The sequence below is a fragment of the Oncorhynchus keta genome, chromosome 7, assembly GCF_023373465.1.
Source record: "Oncorhynchus keta strain PuntledgeMale-10-30-2019 chromosome 7, Oket_V2, whole genome shotgun sequence".
Lineage (NCBI taxonomy): Eukaryota > Metazoa > Chordata > Actinopteri > Salmoniformes > Salmonidae > Oncorhynchus > Oncorhynchus keta.
In genome coordinates this window covers 40,928,896-40,945,976 of record NC_068427.1, presented here as the reverse complement: position 1 = coordinate 40,945,976, position 17,081 = coordinate 40,928,896, and the positions used below count along the sequence as shown (strand labels likewise).

General features: G+C 51.0%; 1 protein-coding gene across 6 annotated transcripts in view; it reads left to right on the top strand.

Moving 5' to 3' along the window:
* LOC118386431 (band 4.1-like protein 5) overlaps positions 1–17,081 on the top strand; it is a 216,691-nt gene that overhangs the window by 5,738 nt on the left and 193,872 nt on the right. For all 6 annotated transcript variants that reach the window (XR_008139961.1, XM_052522913.1, XM_052522912.1 and 3 more), the window contains exons 3-11: positions 5,601–5,705; positions 6,158–6,200; positions 6,439–6,517; positions 6,633–6,677; positions 7,218–7,270; positions 11,302–11,422; positions 12,163–12,250; positions 12,610–12,698; positions 12,869–12,959. Coding sequence is in view for 5 of the 6 variants with exons in the window: in XM_052522913.1 (XP_052378873.1) it covers positions 5,601–5,705; positions 6,158–6,200; positions 6,439–6,517; positions 6,633–6,677; positions 7,218–7,270; positions 11,302–11,422; positions 12,163–12,250; positions 12,610–12,698; positions 12,869–12,959 (714 nt within the window). In the remaining variant the exon portion in view is untranslated. The remainder of the gene's footprint in view (positions 1–5,600; positions 5,706–6,157; positions 6,201–6,438; positions 6,518–6,632; positions 6,678–7,217; positions 7,271–11,301; positions 11,423–12,162; positions 12,251–12,609; positions 12,699–12,868; positions 12,960–17,081) is intronic.

Genomic DNA, 17,081 nt, shown 5'->3' with positions numbered 1-17,081 from the left:
GAGTGTATTGGCCATGTACCACAAACACCCAATGTACCTAATTGCTATTATACACTGGTTACTGATGTAATTAGAACAGCATTCGAATCACCCAGTTTATAACAGACCTTATACCACGGTTATGACCTGATTTAGTATTTTTTTATTGTTCTAATTATGTTTATAATAGCATTAAGACACCTCAGGGGTTTGTGGTATATGGCCAATATACCACGGCTAACGACTATATCCAGGCACTCCGCATTGTGTCGTGCTTAAGAACAGTGCTTAGCCATGGTACATTGGACATGTATACCACACCCCCTCGTGCCTTATTGCTTAATTATACAGTGCTTCTCCATTTGTTTATTCTGTTTTGCAATGCTTCTGATTGCATTGCTGGTGGAGACTTATTACAACATGGAATAGTGCACTGTTTGTCTGAAGAGTGTTTGGAGTTCAGGGGTGTATTCATTACGCAAATTATGTTGCAAAACATTTCGTCTGTTGCAAATAGTTTTGCAACAAGGTTTACTACAAATGGAAAAAGTCTTGAAATGAAAACAAGAGTTTCTATTGGACAAATTCAGGTAGGTCCCTCTCCATTTCGTTCCGTCTGCTCTGTTTGGTTCTTAAACGGTTTTCGTTGCGAGACATAATGAATACACCCCTGGTTTCTCAACATGGAACCGTCTTTGTTCAGTCCCACCCTGTCTCTCATGCTGCTGTGCAAGACCGAATGAGTCTTTTAATTACAGACATGAGAAACAGTGGGTAGTTTTCTAATAGCTTCTTAATTTTCATGGGAAGGTACATGAGGTGTTCGCTGTGGCTGTGTATCTCTACCGTTAAGAGTCCTGATGACATCCGTCTGTGATATTCAACAACAAATAAGTTACTGTAAACTCCTCGGATATCATTGCACGCACAATATAAGAGCACAATGTGTACTGGCATTTTTTAACCACGCTGCACGACGTCAGCTCGGCAACAATAACAATGGTGGTGTCGGCCGTGGCGCTGTTTCCACCTACTGCAAATTCCCCCTTTAAGTGTTACACAGCAAAGCAGAACTGCTGTTTTTTTTTTTTTTTTTGTGTGTTCTTCTTCCCTTTACACTAACCAATGTTCTGTTTAGGCTGTCGATGGGCTCCCCAGGCAATAACTCACTGAGTGATTCTAATTGTCAAGGCCTGGAGTTGGTGTTCTGAGACAGCTTCGGGTCTAATGGGCTGTCCCTTTGTTTACATGCACTGTGTGATATCTGACTAGCATGCTGCTGCTGCTGCAGCCACACCTGTCCCTTTGTTTACATGCTCTGTGTGATGTCTGACTAGCATGCTGCTGCTGCCACACCTGTCCCTTTGTTTACATGCTCTGTGTGATGTCTGACTAGCATGCTGCTGCTGCCACACCTGTCCCTTTGTTTACATGCTCTGTGTGATGTCTGACTAGCATGCTGCTGCTGCCACACCTGTCCCTTTGTTTACATGCTCTGTGTGATGTCTGACTAGCATGCTGCTGCTGCCACACCTGTCCCTTTGTTTACATGCTCTGTGTGATGTCTGACTAGCATGCTGCTGCTGCCACACCTGTCCCTTTGTTTACATGCTCTGTGTGATGTCTGACTAGCATGCTGCTGCTGCCACACCTGTCCCTTTGTTTACATGCTCTGTGTGATGTCTGACTAGCATGCTGCTGCTGCCACACCTGTCCCTTTGTTTACATGCTCTGTGTGATGTCTGACTAGCATGCTGCTGCTGCTGCAGCCACACCTGTCCCTTTGTTTACATGCTCTGTGTGATGTCTGACTAGCATGCTGCTGCTGCTGCAGCCACACCTGTCCCTTTGTTTACATGCTCTGTGTGATGTCTGACTAGCATGCTGCTGCTGCTGCAGCCACACCTGTCCCTTTGTTTACATGCTCTGTGTGATGTCTGACTAGCATGCTGCTGCTGCCACACCTGTCCCTTTGTTTACATGCTCTGTGTGATGTCTGACTAGCATGCTGCTGCTGCCACACCTGTCCCTTTGTTTACATGCTCTGTGTGATGTCTGACTAGCATGCTGCTGCTGCCACACCTGTCCCTTTGTTTACATGCTCTGTGTGATGTCTGACTAGCATGCTGCTGCTGCCACACCTGTCCCTTTGTTTACATGCTCTGTGTGATGTCTGACTAGCATGCTGCTGCTGCCACACCTGTCCCTTTGTTTACATGCTCTGTGTGATGTCTGACTAGCATGCTGCTGCTGCCACACCTGTCCCTTTGTTTACATGCTCTGTGTGATGTCTGACTAGCATGCTGCTGCTGCTGCAGCCACACCTGTCCCTTTGTTTACATGCTCTGTGTGATGTCTGACTAGCATGCTGCTGCTGCCACACCTGTCCCTTTGTTTACATGCTCTGTGTGATGTCTGACTAGCATGCTGCTGCTGCTGCAGCCACACCTGTCCCTTTGTTTACATGCTCTGTGTGATGTCTGACTAGCATGCTGCTGCAGCCACACCTGTCCCTTTGTTTACATGCTCTGTGTGATGTCTGACTAGCATGCTGCTGCTGCCACACCTGTCCCTTTGTTTACATGCTCTGTGTGATGTCTGACTAGCATGCTGCTGCTGCTGCAGCCACACCTGTCCCTTTGTTTACATGCTCTGTGTGATGTCTGACTAGCATGCTGCTGCTGCTGCAGCCACACCTGTCCCTTTGTTTACATGCTCTGTGTGATGTCTGACTAGCATGCTGCTGCTGCTGCAGCCACACCTGTCCCTTTGTTTACATGCTCTGTGTGATGTCTGACTAGCATGCTGCTGCAGCCACACCTGTCCCTTTGTTTACATGCTCTGTGTGATGTCTGACTAGCATGCTGCTGCTGCTGTAGCCACACTTGGGACTAGCTGGAATAGTGGGATTAAACCGAGTGAATACACATGTTGACCAATAGGGCTGGTATTTGTAAAACCGTGAATGATTCAACTTATTTTAGAAACACCTTTGCATGTTCACTGTCCAGTCCTTTTCACTGTAAGGATACCATGGGGGGACTTGAGCTCACTTGGTCAGTAGAAACTGAGGTTGTTACCTAAACAGGCCTAATGCATTCTGATTTAACAATGAGTTAGGTTTTAGTGCTAGTCAACAGTCCAGAATAACTCTTAAACTGTGTGGCGTAGCATGTTTATTGCCCTTACCAAGATGGTTGAAGGCTTGGGTATGCCCACCCAAAGGGTTTCCTCCCTCTTCAGACAGGCAGCACAGTGGACAACCTGATGATTTACCTCTCCTCGGACAGCTCCTGGACTCCAGTCTGAATGAGGGAGCCTCGAGCTTTAAGACTATGTTAGGAGGAGGGCTGCCATGTTTCTTGTCCCCTCCCTCTGTCTTGCCCCAGTGGCTCTCTGACGTGCATGCATCGAGCAGCCTTAGACATGTAACTGTGTCTCCAGGCAGATAGTTGGTCGGGCAGGCTGGAAACCTCTGGTGAACAGTGTGGCAGCGAGGCCCGGGGTTCACTGGAGCGTACAATGGCTCCTTTGTGTCTATTGTCCCTGGCTGCGGGGCTGCTTTGTGTCTATTGTCCCAGGCTGCGGGGCTCCTTTGTGTCTATTGTCCCAGGCTGCGGGGCTCCTTTGTGTCTATTGTCCCAGGCTGCGGGGCTCCTTTGTGTCTATTGTCCCAGGCTGCGGGGCTCCTTCGTGTCTATTGTCCCAGGCTGCGGGGCTCCTTTGTGTCTATTGTCCCTGTCTGCGGGGCTGCTTTGTGTCTATTGTCCCTGGCTGCGGGGCTGCTTTGTGTCTATTGTCCCAGGCTGCGGGGCTGCTTTGTGTCTATTGTCCCAGGCTGCGGGGCTGCTTTGTGTCTATTGTCCCTGGCTGCGGGGCTCCTTTGTGTCTATTGTCCCAGGCTGCGGGGCTCCTTTGTGTCTATTGTCCCAGGCTGCGGGGCTCCTTTGTGTCTATTGTCCCAGGCTGCGGGGCTCCTTTGTGTCTATTGTCCCTGTCTGCGGGGCTGCTTTGTGTCTATTGTCCCAGGCTGCGGGGCTCCTTTGTGTCTATTGTCCCAGGCTGCGGGGCTCCTTTGTGTCTATTGTCCCAGGCTGCGGGGCTCCTTTGTGTCTATTGTCCCAGGCTGCGGGGCTCCTTTGTGTCTATTGTCCCAGGCTGCGGGGCTCCTTTGTGTCTATTGTCCCTGTCTGCGGGGCTGCTTTGTGTCTATTGTCCCAGGCTGCGGGGCTCCTTTGTGTCTATTGTCCCTGGCTGCTTTGTGAGCTATGCCAACTTCATGGGGCCTGCGTGAGCATCCGGCAGGCTGGGGCTAACACTGTGCAATGGCACCATCCACCCCTCATCATGACCACACCCTCTGTATAGCATGCTGGACCAGAGATGGGCAGGGCAGGCATGTGTCTTCGCTGTTTATGTTTGTTCCCCTGCAGTGTGTGTGTGTGTGTGTGTGTGTGTGTGTGTGTGTGTGTGTGTGGCTGTGTGCTTTATCTGTGTCTCTACAGCAGTGTCATCACCAGTAATGTGCCTGTTAGGTTTCAGCAATACTGTTGCAGGCTTTGCTGCATGTGGTAACACTTTATGATTAACCTCTGTCTTTAGTGTGGTGAGTTACCCTTGTTTGAGCACTTGGGAGTGTCTCCTCTGAGTAATACGTTGCTTGTGTTCACGAAATCAACAGTCTAAAGTATGACGTGAACTGTCCCATCCACTACAAGGGATGATTTCTCCCTTTCTATAAGCTTTGTTCATTCAGGCGTGGCCGAGCCAACCCGCGGCCCGGTGGCGTGGCCGAGCCAACCCGCGGCCCGGTGGCGTGGCCGAGCCAACCCGCGGCCCGGTGGCGTGGCCGAGCCAACCACAGCTTTTGTTTTTGCTGTGTCTCTCCACTCTAATCCAGTGAGGCAGGACAGGGGGAGTCCGTGGGAGCGTTTTGTTTTAATAAGCTGACTGTAGATCAGTCATTAGCTGAGAGATGTCTCTCTACCGGACAGGGCTCCCGGGCCGGGCGCTGTGTCGTCAGGATGTTGAGTAGAGAGGCTGACTGGGCCCACGTGAGCCAGCCACTGACTCGCTGTGCAGGTGCCTTCGAGTAGATTGCCATGGCAACCTCCGTTTGGTTGTCCTTCCTTCCAGCTGTTTTAAAGTTGGCTCTGCTGTGTAGTGAACTAGCTAGTACCGCTGCAGGCTACAAACAGGAGTAGCACTGGCTAGCTCTCCGTCTGATTCTGAGCATGGCAATGTGCCTGGTTTTTAAAGTGGGTGAAGCCAGAAAAATAATGTGTTCTACTTAGTGCTTGTCTCTCTTTCTGGTGTTTTCTAGTCAGAGGCAATGAAATCAACACCAGGTCTGGGGAATGAAATATCAGGGAAGAGTACCAAACACCTAAAACAGATCCATAGGTTCTCTTTTCCACCAGTGGTGTCTGTCAAACTTCACTACAATCGCTCATTCTATTTGTGTTGTTGACCATAATGAATACCATTTAGCAACAGTTATCAAGATACTAAAGAGAACCCAGTGAAATGTCTTGTCTGTTGAATGATTGATTAGGTTGCTGACATTGCTTCCAGACTAATGACTGTGTGTTGTGACCGCTGACCTCTCTCTGTCCTATCAGAAAAAAGCCAAGGGTGAGGAGCTGTTTGACCAGGTCATGTACCATCTGGACATCGTAGAGAAGGACTACTTCGGACTACGCTTCATGGACTCTGCACAAGTACCGGTAAGAACAGACAACCAATTACAACCAACATTTGTTCTGACTAGACATTTGGAAGAGGTTTGTTTTGGTTTGAATTATCCACACATCCACTCTCAACTCCTCTCTGGAATAGTGATTTTGAATAACATCGTTCAGTTTACGTACTTTTGGTTTTGTAATGTAGTGTTTTTCTTATGGGAAAGTTATTTTTTCAGAAAGTTATTTTGAAGTGCCTCTTCATCTGTCAGAGATCCAGCAGCTTGTGTATGCTGATATGGTGTGAAGGGCATGGAAGGAGGGAGAGGAGAGGAGAGAGGGAGGACTGGAGAGAGAGGAATGTGGGGGAGAGGAGTGTGAAAGAGGACTGAAGGTCTCTGCCACAGCGCGATGAGGAAACCGCTCTCTCTCCTAAACCCCAGCCTCTACTTCTTACATTGTTCATGCCTCACAGATGTCTTTTTCATCTTTCACAGCATTGGCTTGACATTACAAAAAGCATTAAAAAACAAGTCAAAAGTAAGTATCTCTTCTTTACCCAAGTCACCGGAGATGCACAACCTATATTTTCTTCTACTGTCTCCTTCTGTACCAATGGAGGCCTAGAGCTGTAGAGACATAGACTGGATAAACGGATGACAGATGGATAAACTGGTGCTTTCATGTAACAGCCAGAAATGGATTGATTTCATTACTGACATTCCAACTTTCACACCTCGGGTTATTTTTCTTTGTATTCCCCTATTTCTCTGTGCAGTCGGACCTCCATACTGCCTTCACATGAGAGTTAAGTTCTACTCCTCAGAACCCAACAACCTGCACGAGGAGTTGACCAGGTCAGCTTGTCGTCGTCTTATTAGTATCAACCAATTGTTTTTAGAACATTTATGTTGATGAACATTGGATTGATTGGTCAGTTATCTGGACTTTTGACCTCTTTTGTTCCTTCAGATATCTATTTGTATTACAAATAAAGCGAGACCTCCTCAGTGGCAAGTAAGTAACCTTCCTCACTCAACAGTTGTCCTCTTCCTGTAGTAGATTAGATGTACAGTAAATTAGATCAGTGTATAGTTTGTGGTCATGTGCTTCATTATATTTAACATATTTGATGTCAGTAGGCTAAGTACATAATTTAATTTTGGCTACATCTGTACTGTTGCATCATGGTACAGATGCTACGAGGTTTAGCTACAGTAGTGGATTACACAATTGATGTTGTGGAATGGAATTATTTATATCCATAAGTAGTGTGAATATTAGTATCTGTTTTCAATACAGGGGATTAGTGTTCATGTTATGCCTGTGTGGTGATCCTATAACACAGGGTTGTGAGTGTGTGTGAGAGAGCGTGAGCTCTGGAGAGAGACACAGGCTGTTAGATCCAGTGTACTGTATTACCTCCGTAGTTCCCTGGTCTAACAGCTGTGACTGATCTCTTCAGACAGTCTCCTTGCCTAGAGCGGACTGTACATCCATGTTGAAAACAACAGCATCCAGACAATAATATATTGTCCACTCCTCCTCGTATCACAGGTTAGAATGCCCTTTGGACACAGCAGTGGAACTGGCAGCCTTCTCGTTACAAGGTAAGAACTAGGATGGTCTAATGTCTTGCTGTGGTTGTCACTCTTCTTGAATGAGATCCACGGAGTTGCACTTTTCTGAGGGGGTGGAATCTAATCTGTCAGAAGGGAGAGCCCACAGCACCCCGGTAGTATTCAGAGCCTGTTAACATGGTGGAGTATTCAAGGAAAATGGAACGTAGCCCTGTACCCACATCCCAGAACTGTCTTTCCAAAGGGTTGGAGAAATACTGAGGCTGCAGTCCTTGCTGAGTGTTTCAACTGTAAATGAGCACTCCAGGGTTGTTCTGAAAGGAAGCGATCGCCCCTGCCTCTCTCTCCCTCCCACTCTTCCAGCTCCTCTGTGGGGTAAATGCCAGCTCGTTAGTGCCCAGCTCTCTACAAATGCATCCTAATCCAGCCCTCTCCCTCGTTCCTTCGTTCTCTCTCACATACTCCCTCTCTCTCGATCTCGCTCCCTCCCCTTTTCATAGAAATTCTCCACACCCCCTTTTCACACACAGCAAAACCACAATTTTTCTCAATTATTGTTAGCCAGAACTCAGAATGGCCCTTCCTAAACAAAACACTCCCACTTAAACGGACACACTGTTTTTAGGGTCAGCTCTTTATTCTTTAGACTGTATTCTGTTCTGCTAGCCAAATGGCCAGTGAGTCAAACGATGTCTCAGGTTGGAATGCAACGCCATCTGAATGTCCAGTCCGTAGCTAGATTCCACTCTGTTTGGCAGCTAGACTGGGTGTCTGTCCATAGTCCTGAAGCACATCACTGATAACGGAGTCTCTCCTCACTTCCACCACCCAGATAACATAGTGACGCCCTATTTATCCCCCAGCCTGCAGAGTCACACTGCAGCTCTATTTATCCCCCAGCCTGCAGAGTCACACTGCAGCCCCGTTTATCCCCCTGCCTGCAGAGTCACACTGCAGCCCTGTTTATCCCCCAGCCTGCAGAGTCACACTGCAGCCCTGTTTATCCCCCAGCCTGCAGAGTCACACTGCAGCCCTGTTTATCCCCCAGCCTGCAGAGTCACACTGCAGCCCTGTTTATCCCCCAGCCTGCAGAGTCACACTGCAGCCCTGTTTATCCCCCAGCCTGCAGAGTCACACTGCAGCTCTATTTATCCCCCAGCCTGCAGAGTCACACTGCAGCCCTGTTTATCCCCAGCCTGCAGAGTCACACTGCAGCCCTGTTTATCCCCCAGCCTGCAGAGTCACACTGCAGCCCTGTTTATCCCCAGCTTGCAGAGTCACACTGCAGCCCTGTTTATCCCCCAGCTTGCAGAGTCACACTGCAGCCCTGTTTATCCCCCAGCTTGCAGAGTCACACTGCAGCTCTATTTATCCCCCAGCCTGCAGAGTCACACTGCAGCTCTATTTATCCCCCAGCCTGCAGAGTCACACTGCAGCCCTGTTTATCCCCCAGCCTGCAGAGTCACACTGCAGCCCTGTTTATCCCCCAGCCTGCAGAGTCACACTGCAGCCCTGTTTATCCCCCAGCCTGCAGAGTCACACTGCAGCCCTGTTTATCCCCCAGCCTGCAGAGTCACACTGCAGCCCTGTTTATCCCCCAGCCTGCAGAGTCACACTGCAGCTCTATTTATCCCCTAGCCTGCAGAGTCAGACGTTAGCTACATGCTGCTATTTAGGGAAGGAGGAGAGTGAGGCGTCATTGGAGGTCTCTTGCTCGGCTTGAATGTGATTTGGATGTATTTGAATGTTAGTGTCCTAGTGGGTTTTAGGAATTTAAGGGGGGGGCAACCTTTTTAAAGGGAGTATTCAAAATGTACAAATTGAATGAATAGCTAGCAGGTTATCTATAGGTCCTTAGTCAGTGACCAAAATGATAGGGACAGAACAACACATGCCCACAGGTTCTCATTAGCTTCACGTTTATTGCAAAACAAGCCCAGACCCTTAGATGGCAAATTGCCTTAACAATGATATATAATGGCGCCGGACGGGATGCCTGCCATTCCTAACCAAATCTAAATAAAATCAAATCAAATGTATTTATATAGCCCTTTGTACATCAGCTGATATCTCAAAGTGCTGTACAGAAACCCAACCTAAAACCCCAAACAGCAAGCAATGCAGTTGTAGAAGCACGGTGGCTAGGAAAAACTCCCTAGAAAGGCCAAAACCTAGGAAGAAACCTAGAGAGGAACCAGGCTATGTGGGGTGGCCAGTCCTCTTCTGGCTGTGCCGGGTGGAGATTATAACAGAACATGACCAAGATGTTCAAATGTTCATAAATGACCAGCATGGTCGAATAATAATAATAAGGCAGAACAGTTGAAACTGGAGCAGCAGCATGGCCAGGTGGAATGGGGACAGCAAGGAGTCATCATGTCAGGTAGTCCTGGGGCAAGGTCCTAGGGCTCAGGTCCTCTGAGAGAGAGAAAGAAAGAGAGAATTAGAGAGAGCATATGTGGGGTGGCCAGTCCTCTTCTGGCTGTGCCGGGTGGAGATTATAACAGAACATGGCCAAGATGTGTGCTAACCAACTGTGCTATTTTGTTAGTTTTTTCCGCATCGTTTGTAACCTGTAATTATGTACATAAAGTTGCTGATATCCATCTCTTATGAGCTTCTGGACATCAGAACAGCGATTACTCACCTCGAACTGGGCAAAGATTTGTTTTCCTTATTGAGTCTGACTCTAAGGATATACTGCTTTCTGTAGAACGTGTCCAAATCCCCATCATTCGCGTGAAGAAAGTTAGCATGGGAGAGTTAGCATGGGAGAGGGTCGGAATGTTAGGATTCGTAGGCGAGTGAGTAAATCACCATTGATGCTACGCTGCAGGACTGTTTAGCACAGACTGGAATATGTTCCGTGATTCATCCAAAGGCGTTGAGTATACCACCTCAGTCCCCGGCTTAATCAATACGTGCATTGAGGACGTCGTCCACACAATGACCGTACATACATATCCCAACCAGAAGCAATGGATTACAGGCAACATCCGCATCGAGCTAAATGCTAGAGCTGCCACTTTCAACGAGCGGGACACTAATACGGACGTTTATAAGAAATCCCACTATGCCCTCAGACGAACCATCAAATAGGCAAAGCGTCAATACAGGACTAAGAACCGTAGTTGGATTCAATCTGACATTCATCGGATGTGGCAGGGCTTGCAAAATGTTATGGACTACAAAGGGAAACCCAGCCGCGAGCCTTCCAGGCGAGCTAAATGTATTTTTATGCTCGTTTTGAGGCAAATGACACTGAAGCATGCATGAGCGCACCATCTTTTCCGGGAGGCTGTGTGATCATGCTCACCGTAGCTGATGTAAGCAAGATCCTTTAAACAGGTCAACATTCACAAGGCCGTGGGGCCAGACGGATTACCATGGCGTGTATTCAGAGCATGCACAAACCAACTGGCAAGTGTCTTCACTGACATTTTCAACCTCTCCTTGACAATATTACAAACAGAGTCTGTAATACCCACATGCTTCAAACAGACCACCATAGTCCCTGTGCCCAATAATGTGAAGGTAACCTCCGCATTCAACACCATAGTGCCCACAAAGCTCATCACTAAGCTAAGGATCCTGGGACTAAACACCTCCCTCTGCAACCGGACTTCCTGGATGTCCTGACGGACCGCCCCCAGGTGGTGAGGGTAGGCAACAACACATCTGCCACGCTGATCCTCAACACCGGTTCCCCTCAGGGGTGCGTGCTTAGTCCCCTCCTGTATTCCCTCTTCACCCACGACTGTTTGGTCAAGCACGACACCAACACCTTCATTAAGATGACAAAACAGTGGCCTGATCAATGATGAGCCTATTTCTTGAACTGCACTGTTGGTTAAGGGCTTGTAAGTAAGCATTTCATGGTAAGGTAACTGGTATGGTAACTAAATTTGATTTGATTCAGAGAACTCATGTCTGGTTATGTTCCAGCTGAGCTGGGAGACTAACCCTGCGGAGCATGCTCTGGACATGGGGTTGGGGTTGGTTAGGGTGTCTGAGTTGTGGTTAGGTTTAAAGTACTCCGCATGTAACCTGTTGTGTTCCAGCTGAGCTGGGAGACTGTGACCCTGCAGAGCATGCTCTGGACATGGTGTCTGAGTTCCGCTTCATGCCAGAGCAGACTGAGGCCATGGAGCTGGCCATCTTCAACACCTGGAAGGAGTGCAGGTAAAACAATGATATCACATGTCTGAGTAACACTTCATGGGATCACCATCGATAGATCATTTACAAGGTAATGTTTTAATGAAAGCTCGTGTAAAGTGTTACCAATGTCTAGAGGTTGTATTGCCCATCTTATACAGCCTTTATGTTACAATGGTTAGGGCCAGGGGTTAGGGCCAGGGGTTAGGGCCAGGGGTTTGGGTGCCAGTAGTTGGTTACTCACCTACCTAGTTAAACCCTTGTTGGGGAGCAGACAGCAGGTCATCCATGGACTATAGGACACCTATATTATCTGATCACCCTTGATGTACTCCAGCTGGGGGTGTTCCCAGGCCGGGTTAAGTACACTTAGAACTTGATTTAAAGCATGTGTCATTGTGGACCGGGGTTGACCAGAGGTTATGTGAGGATCAATATTATCATAGTCTGTTTTTTAACCCTGGGCACATGCATGGGCTTCCTGTGTTGTATGACTTCCTCATGGGGGAGATGTTAATGTCACCTTTAAGGTTTAGAATCATCCGTCGGGGTTCATCTCAAGAGTCAGCATTCTTTGTATGTGACCTTGTCTCTCACACACATGCACACACACACACGCACGCACGCACGCACATACATACATACATACATACATATACAGATACAGATACAGATACACATACACATACACATACATACATCATACACACCCCATCTCCTGTTCAACCCAGTATTCTGTATTTTCTCCCTCTGCTCCATCCCAGGGGCCAGATGCCGTCGCAGGCAGAGATTAACTACCTGAACAAAGCCAAGTGGCTGGAGATGTATGGGGTGGACATGCACATGGTCAAGGTGAGGAGAACAGAACGTGCTGCACTGGTCCTGTATCTCTCACCTGGTAGAGCATGGCACTTTCAACGCCAGGTTTGTGGGTTTGATTCCCACGGGGGACCAGTATGAAGACGTATGCTCTCACTTCTGTTAGTCGTTCTGGATAAGAGCGTCTGCTAAATGATGTGACTGTAAAAAGGGAAACTCAGTGCGCTAGTTTTTTCATTTGATTTATTTCACCTTTATTTAACCAGGTAGGCAAGTTGAGAACAAGTTCTCATTTACAATTGCGACAGTGTGACGACATAGTGGCGATTTTAACGACGGTGACAAACATAAACAGGAATACTGCGCTGAATGGGTCCTCTTTCCCCCTCCAGGCTCGAGATGGTAATGAATACCAGTTAGGACTGACTCCCACTGGAGTGCTGGTGTTTGAGGGAGAGACCAAAATAGGCCTGTTCTTCTGGTAAGAACACATTTGAGCTCCTAACTCTGCTGGTGCGTTCACTTTCCAATGGACAAAGCCCTGTGTCAATAGATAGTAAGGATGTCCTTGTTTTTTTAACAGAACAACTGGAAAACATCTTACACCTGTTGTATCTGAAACACGAGTGTGTGTGTGTGTCTGTCCCCCAGGCCCAAGATCACCCGTCTAGACTTTAAGAAGAGCAAGCTGACCCTGGTGGTGGTGGAGGAGGATGGAGAAGAGGCTCAGGAGACAGAAGAGGTAATAAACCAACCCTACTCCACACTGGGGTAGACATGGTCCCTACTATGAGACACACACACACACACACACAATGGGATAGCCATAGTCCCTACTCTGACACACACAAACACACACACACACACACACACTGCGGTAGCCATGGCCCCTACTCTGAGACACACACACACACACACACACTGCGGTAGCCATGGTCCCAACTCGTGAGTGAGTGAGCCGAAGAAAATCAGAAATCGGCTCAATGTAATTGAACAATCCATAGAATCTAAACACTTCAGGAAAAATTGGAAAACGCTAAACAAGAACAAACAGTGAAAACATATACATGATCAAATACAGATCTCAGAATCAACTATTAAAGACTATAAAAACCCACTGGATTCTCCAATTACCTTGAATGAACTACAGGACAAAATACAAACCCTCCAACCCAAAAACAGATTCCAATTGGCTATACTTACTCTTTAACAACATCCTTAGCTCTGGCATCTTCTCCAATATTTGGAACCAAGGACTGATCACCCAAATCCACAAAAGTGGAGACAAATTTGACCCCAATAACTACCGTGGGATATGCATCAATATACAACCTTGGGGAAATCCTCTGCATTATCATTAACAGCAGACTCGTACATTTCCTCAGTGAAAACAATGTACTGAGCAAATGTCAATTGGATTTTTACCAAATTACCATACAACAGAGCATGTATTCACCCGGCATTCCCTAATGGACAAACAAACAAACTAAAGGCGAAGTCTTCTCATGCTTTGTTGATTTAAAAAAAAAACTTCAACTCAATTTGGCATGAGGGTCTGCTATACAAAATTGATGGAAAGTGTTGTTTGGGGAAAAAACATACAACATGATTAAATCCATGTACACAAACAAGTGTGGGGTTAAAATTGGCAAAAAAAACACATGTCTTTCCACAGACTGTGGGGTGATGCAGCTTAAGCTCCACCCTCTTCAACAAATTGGCGAGGGCACTAGAAAAGTCTGCAGCACCTGGCCTAACCCTACTAGAATCTGAAGTCAAATGTCTGTTTGCTGATGATCTGGTGCTTCTGTCACCAACCAAGGAGGGCCTACAGCAGCACCTAGATCTTATGCACAGATTCTGTCAGACCTGAGCCCTGACAGTAAATCTCAGTAAGACAAAAATAATGGTTTTCCAAAAAGGTCCAGTCGCCAGGACCACAAATACAAATTCCATCTAGACACTGTTTCCCTAGAGCACACAAACTATACGTACATCGGCCTAAACAGCAGCACCTCAGCTCATTCACAGCTTTGTGGAAGTTACCTGAGACAAAACAGGAAGGGCATTCTATGCCATCAAAAGGAACATAAAATTTGACATTCCAATTAGGATCTTCCAAAAAAGGGCGAGGGAGGGAGACTGGGCAGGGTGAGGGAGGGAGGGAGGGAGACTGGGCAGGGTGAGGGAGGGATGGAGGGAGACTGGGCAGGGCGAGGGGAGGGATGGAGGGAGACTGGGCTGGGCGAGGGAGGGATGGAGGGAGACTGGGCTGGGCGAGGGAGGAGGGAGGGAAACTGGGCAGGGCGAGGGAGGGAGGGAGACTGGGCAGGGCGAGGGAGGGAGGGAGGGAGACTGAGCAGGGCGAGGGAGGGAGGGAGGGAGACTGGGCAGGGCGAGGGGAGGGAGGGAGGGAGGGAGACTGGCCAGGGTGGAGGGAGGGGAGGGAGGGAGGGAGACTGGCCAGGGCGAGGGAGGGAGGGAGGGAGACTGGGCAGGGCGAGGGAGGGAGGGAGGGAGGGAGACTGGCCAGGGTGGAGGGAGGGAGGGAGGGAGGGAGACTGGGCAGGGCGAGGGAGGGAGACTGGGCAGGGCGAGGGAGGGAGACTGGGCAGGGCGAGGGAGGGAGGGAGGGGCAGGGAGACTGGGCAGGGCGAGGGAGGGAGGGAGGGAGACTGGGCAGGGCGAGGGAGGATGGAGGGAGACTGGCCAGGGTGGAGGGAGGGAGGGAGGGAGGGAGACTGGCCAGGGCGAGGGAGGGAGGGAGGGAGGGAGACTGGGCAGGGCGAGGGAGGGAGGGAGGGAGGGAGACTGGCCAGGGTGGAGGGAGGGAGGGAGGGAGGGAGACTGGGCAGGGCGAGGGAGGAGACTGGGCAGGGCGAGGGAGGGAGGGAGACTGGGCAGGGCGAGGGAGGGAGGGAGACTGGGCAGGGCGAGGGAGGGAGGGAGACTGGGCAGGGCGAGGGAGGGAGGGAGACTGGGCAGGGCGAGGGAGGAGACTGGGCAGGGCGAGGGAGGGAGACTGGGCAGGGCGAGGGAGGGAGGGAGACTGGGCAGGGCGAGGGAGGGAGGAGACTGGGCAGGGCGAGGGAGGGATGGAGGGAGACTGGGCTGGGCGAGGGAGGGAGGGAGGGAGACTGGGCAGGGCGAGGGAGGGAGGGAGGGAGGGAGACTGGGCAGGGCGAGGGAGGGAGGGAGGGAGACTGAGCAGGGCGAGGGGAGGGAGGGAGGGAGACTGGGCAGGGCGAGGGAGGGAGGGAGGGAGGGAGACTGGCCAGGGTGGAGGGAGGGAGGGAGGGAGGGAGACTGGCCAGGGCGAGGGAGGGAGGGAGGGAGACTGGGCAGGGCGAGGGAGGGAGGGAGGGAGGAGACTGGCCAGGGTGGAGGGAGGGAGGGAGGGAGGGAGGGAGACTGGGCAGGGCGAGGGAGGGAGGGAGGGAGGGAGACTGGCCAGGGTGGAGGGAGGGAGGGAGGGAGGGAGACTGGGCAGGGCGAGGGAGGGAGACTGGGCAGGGCGAGGGAGGGAGACTGGGCAGGGCGAGGAGGGAGGGAGACTGGGCAGGGCGAGGGAGGGAGGGAGACTGGGCAGGGCGAGGGAGGGAGGGAGACTGGGCAGGGCGAGGAGGGAGGGAGACTGGGCAGGGCGAGGGAGGGAGGGAGACTGGGCAGGGCGAGGGAGGGAGGGAGACTGGGCAGGGCGAGGGAGGGAGGGAGGGAGGGAGACTGGGCAGAGGGAGGGAGGGAGGGAGACTGGGCAGGGCGAGGGAGGGAGGGAGACTGGGCAGGGCGAGGGGAGGGAGGGAGGGAGGGAGACTGGGCAGGGCGAGGGAGGGAGGGAGGGAGGGAGGGAGACTGGGCAGGGCGAGGGAGGGAGACTGGGCAGGGCGAGGGAGGAGGGAGGGAGACTGGGCAGGGCGAGGGAGGGAGGGAGGGAGACTGGGCAGGGCGAGGGAGGGAGGGAGACTGGGCAGGGCGAGGGAGGGAGGGAGGGAGACTGGGCAGGGCGAGGGAGGGAGGGAGGGAGGGAGGGAGGGAGACTGGGCAGGGCGAGGGAGGGAGGGAGGGAGGGAGACTGGGCAGGGCGAGGGAGGGAGGGAGGGAGGGAGGGAGACTGGGCTGGGCGAGGGAGGGAGGGAGACTGGGCTGGGCGAGGGAGGGAGGGAGGGAGACTGGGCTGGGCGAGGGAGGGAGGGAGGGAGGGAGGGAGACTGGGCAGGGCGAGGGAGGGAGGGAGGGAGACTGGGCAGGGGCGAGGAGGGAGGGAGACTGGGCAGGGCGAGGAGGGAGCGAGACTGGGCAGGGCGAGGGAGGGAGCGAGACTGGGCAGGGCGAGGGAGGGAGCGAGACTGGGCAGGGCGAGGAGGGAGCGAGACTGGGCAGGGCGAGGGAGGGAGCGAGACTGGGCAGGGCGAGGAGGGAGGGAGCGAGACTGGGCAGGGCGAGGGAGGGAGCGAGACTGGGCAGGGCGGGGCGAGGGAGGGAGCGAGACTGGGCAGGGCGGGGCGGGGGAGGAAGGGAGACTGGGCGGGGGAGGAAGGGAGACTGGGCGGGGCGGGGTGGAAGGGAGACTGGGCGGGGCGGGGAGGAAGGGAGACTGGGCAGGGAGGGAGAATGGGAGATGGGGCAGGGAGTGAGGGAGACTGGTTGACCAGACATATAGTTGTGTAATTGGTCAGAGTAGACCAGGGATTGGCAACAGGAATTATGTGAAGAATGAGTTTAATTTAGGACGTCTGTTCCTAAGTATTCCCACAAAATAAATTGTATAGACTTGATTGTGTCTCAATGTAATCGAGGTATATAATGATTTCATTTTCATATACATTCTCTTTTTGGGCTTAGTTTTGGTCAATTTGCAGTGTGC